This window comes from Myotis brandtii, unplaced genomic scaffold (assembly GCF_000412655.1).
Source record: "Myotis brandtii unplaced genomic scaffold, ASM41265v1 scaffold927, whole genome shotgun sequence".
Classification (NCBI taxonomy): domain Eukaryota; kingdom Metazoa; phylum Chordata; class Mammalia; order Chiroptera; family Vespertilionidae; genus Myotis; species Myotis brandtii.
The window spans coordinates 288,713-292,667 of record NW_005371823.1 but is presented as its reverse complement, the minus strand read 5'-3'; the positions used below and the strand labels follow the sequence as shown (position 1 = coordinate 292,667).

The 3,955-nt window shown below is 43.4% G+C and overlaps 1 protein-coding gene across 1 annotated transcript; it reads left to right on the top strand.

Annotated features, from left to right (window-relative positions):
• The first annotated feature begins 3,377 nt into the window (after positions 1–3,377).
• On the top strand, positions 3,378–3,753 carry POLR2L (polymerase (RNA) II (DNA directed) polypeptide L, 7.6kDa). The gene has a single exon (XM_005885754.2). It carries the CDS (start codon positions 3,402–3,404, stop codon positions 3,603–3,605), a length of 204 nt encoding a protein of 67 aa, XP_005885816.1. The 5' UTR covers positions 3,378–3,401; the 3' UTR covers positions 3,606–3,753.
• Positions 3,754–3,955: the final 202 nt, after the last annotated feature.

Genomic DNA, 3,955 nt, shown 5'->3' with positions numbered 1-3,955 from the left:
GGTGTATAGAATAGTGGTTAGACAATAATATACTTTTTTGTGTGTGTCTCTTCTTATAAGAACACAAACCCTATTATGAGAGTCCTACCTTCATGACCTTGTGGAACCCTAAGTACTTCCCAAAGGCCCCATCTCCAAATACTGTCACATTGCGGGTTAAGGCTTTGACATAAATTTTGGGAGGGCACGAACATTACTAGTAAGTCCATTAAAATCCTTCTTCTAAAAAATAAACAAACAAACAAATCCAGGCTATAAAACATTGCTTTATATCTGAACCAATCAATTAAGGCTTTAAAAAATTAGCACATAGGAAAAAATGCCACAAAGGACTTAAATTGGTCATTCAGATACTAGATGTAGAGACAGTTTAGACCACTTTCAAGATAGCTGAAATTAATTACCAGAATGAATCCAGAGTAATCAAGCTTGAAGAAACATGTTAGGCCATCAGTAATACATCATTATGACTCATGCTATGGTTCATTCTTATCCTTTAATGGGATCTGTGGGAATGGCAACCCTCCCAGCTTCATAAGCAAGCACTGGAGGGAAGTGCTATAATGGGAACTTGTTAAAATGTGAATTACACAACAGTCCTCCTGAAATGAAAAAAAAAGTTAATTGCTAAGGAAGAATGCTTTTATTAACCAACATCTCCCAGTTCATGCCACTGCTGATAGGGTGACCTGACACTGCAGAGCCATGAATCAGAATTTGAAAAAAAAATGTAATCCACACAGAAATGATTCAGAAAACTAGCAATAACTAGCAAGGTAGGATCTTATAATAAAAACTTTTTTTTTTCACTAATGAGGTTTGAACATGCAAACAGACAAAATGGACAAAAATTTCCTCTTGTTAAGACCCCATTACTGACATGAAATAAATTGCATCATGAATAAAATAGTGTAGGGTAGTCCTTTTCAAAAGGCAATAATGATAGTAAACACAAATAACTTGGATGTGCAATGGAAGCCCATTTTTACTGAAGCTGTCAAAAGGCTTAAAAGCTTTTAGGGCACACTGGGGAACTGGTTGGACCAGTGAGAATAGCCGAATAGAATTATCATAGACATTGTTAAATGGCATAGACTTAAACATACCTATAAAAGCTCTTTTTTTTCCCCTTTAGAGAGATCTAGTCTTCCAAATATGGTTGTTTGAAAAGAAAATGTACTTAGTCAAGTTTCAATCCAAAGGCAACTGCTCTGAAGAGAATTGCATCAAGTATTAAAACTAGTCAGCTTCGCCCTGGCCGGTTTGGCTCGGTGGATGGAGCGTCAGCCTGTGGACTCAGGGGTCCCCGGTTCTATTCCGGTCAGGGGCATGTGCCTTGGTTGAGGGCACATCCCCAGTGGGGAGTGTGCAGGAGGCAGCTGATCAATGTTTCTCTCTCATCGATGTTTCTAACTCTCTATCTCTCTCCCTTCCTCTCTGTAAAAAGTCAATATAATGTATTAAAAAAAAAAATAAACTACGTTTGGCCTTGACAAAAATTATGCAAATGATTGTGAGAAAGGTAGAGGAAAATTTTGCATTTGAGAACTGTAGTCCTTTTCCCCCATTTGTTTAAGCCAAGGTTTCCCCCATCTTTATGATAGTAATCTGGTTGCCATTGGTATCCACTGGCTCCAGGATTTCATTCCTGTTATCTGGCTAGGGATGTTGGGACCTGCATCCAGCCCCTGCAGAAGTGGGAGAGGTAGAGTGTGGGAGAGGCCCACCACGTGGATGGAGTGACGGGAGTGGCAGCAGAGGCCTGTGAGCTGTCCTTGACTGAGACCAGTCACAAATGTCTCCTGTCTTTGGGGCCATCTTCTCCTAAAATCCAGAGACGTTCCAGTTAATCTATTTAACCTCTTCTCTCTGTGCCAGAGGATATCCCTGTTTCTCCCTGGGTGAGCATCTTGGATACTTTGTGAACCTGATTGGGAAGAAACATGGATGTCAGTGAATTTTCAGAAGGATTTGTCTGGCAGAGCCTATGACTCCTTTGAGAAACCAGGCCTGACTTCTCTTGCATTTGCTCTGTCTGCTTGTGCACCCAGTAATCATTCATGGCAGTCAGGAGACACTGGGCAATTGTCTGACACATGCCCTGCCAAGTGAGATGGCTCTTATCCGTGGGGGGGTCCACACTATGCCTGGAGGTGAGCAGCACAGTTTGGAAAGGGAGTTATGACCAAGTGAAAGCTTGGGATTATTCTGTTCATCTGTAATAGTGGATCTATTGGTCACTTTACTTCATACACAGTGTGAATGTGGACGGATAAACTAGAGCTGTGCCCATCATTCGTTTTGTTAAGAAATTTTAAAATAATGATGAAACATTTTACTCATCTTGATTTGTCTTTATTTGTATTTTTCTGGTTATTAGACTAATATGTGCACATTAAAAAATATATTTGGGTGTGTAACTCTGAAGTGCAAGTACTCTCTATCCTCACCTCTCTGGGGTCACCATGGCTAGCAGCTTGGTGAACATTCAATATATTGCCTTCTGTTTGCATATATGGACCTACTTTGCTTTTAAAAAATGTGAACATTCTACTCCCACTCTTGGGCAACTCGCCATTTCACTTACCAGCATATTTTGTTGATTTTTTTTTTGTCTTTGTGACTCTCTTACAGGCATATTGTGGACATGTGACATGTCCAGCACACGTAGATCAGTCTCGCTGGTGACAGTGGCATCATTCCAGCATGTATCTGCCTAGCATTTATTTCAGGGCTCCTCTAGTGAAGGCATACGGGGGTTCCAAAAAAAAAAAAAGCAGGGAAGAAACATCTGCACAGCATATGTCTCAAGGGACCTGGCATATATGGCATACTGTTCTTAATATGTTTGCAACCCCTTCTTGGCGCTATGTGTTTTAACCAAGGTCACCTCTCCGAGAAAGGTTGTTTCCCCAAGTAGGGATCTTTCCCTGAAGTTAGGGAGGGGATAAAACCCCTTAACTAATTGCCAGGCGGGTAGTTAATCCCTTTAGCTACAAACAATCACGCTTAAGCTACATAATCTTTCCTCCCTGGACTGGAGATGAGAAACGCCCTAACCTTTGCAATAGACATTGGGGGGATTAAAATCAACTGGTATAAATACAGATGTAACAAGACCATAAACACCAGATCTTGGCTGGAGAACCTGGCTAGAGATCCTGGCTAGGCTGCTGATCGCCTGAACGCTGTCTCCCTGTCATTCCTTCTTCGCCGACTCCATCCACACCTTTGGGGACCCCTGGACCTGCTGGGGTTGGACCCCAACACTGAACCTGTCTCCAAGGCCCAGCTTTAATAACCGTACTCTCAAAATCACCTGGACTCGTATTTCAAAATCTTTTTGCACAAAGGCAAGAACTCACACACTCTCGGAGCGCCGCCACTGCACCGCTGTCGCCATGATCATCCCAGTGCGCTGCTTCACCTGCGGCAAGGTCGTTGGCAACAAGTGGGAGGCCTACCTGGGGCTGCTGCAGGCCGAGTACACCGAGGGGGACGCCCTGGACGCGCTGGGCCTGACGCGCTACTGCTGCCGCCGCATGCTGCTGTCCCACGTGGACCTCATCGAGAAGCTGCTCAACTATGCACCCCTGGAGAAGTGACCGCGCTGCCCGCAGTGGGGATCCCGGCATGTCTGGCCTGAGACCCTTTCGCTGAGGGGTGGGCAGCCAGAAGCAGTGCTGCCCACAGCCGTGCGGACCTTTGTCTCCTGCTCTGGAAGGAACCACCCAATAAAGGTCTTTGCAGAACAAAAATAAATAAATAAAAATAAAAATAAAAAATAAAAAAGAACTCACACACTCTAGGCCACTGGCTCCAGACCCCATCCCTTTCCAGTAACACCAGGAGACTGTCTATCCTGATTTTTTTTTTAAAATATATTTTATTGATTTTTCACAGAGAGGAAGGGAGAGGGATAGAGAGCTAGAAACATCAATGAAGAGAAACATCG

Bases quoted from the DNA above. Each gene is read 5' to 3' on its own strand.
- POLR2L (XM_005885754.2), top strand. From the start codon at position 3,402: ATGATCATCCCAGTGCGCTGCTTCACCTGCGGCAAGGTCGTTGGCAAC.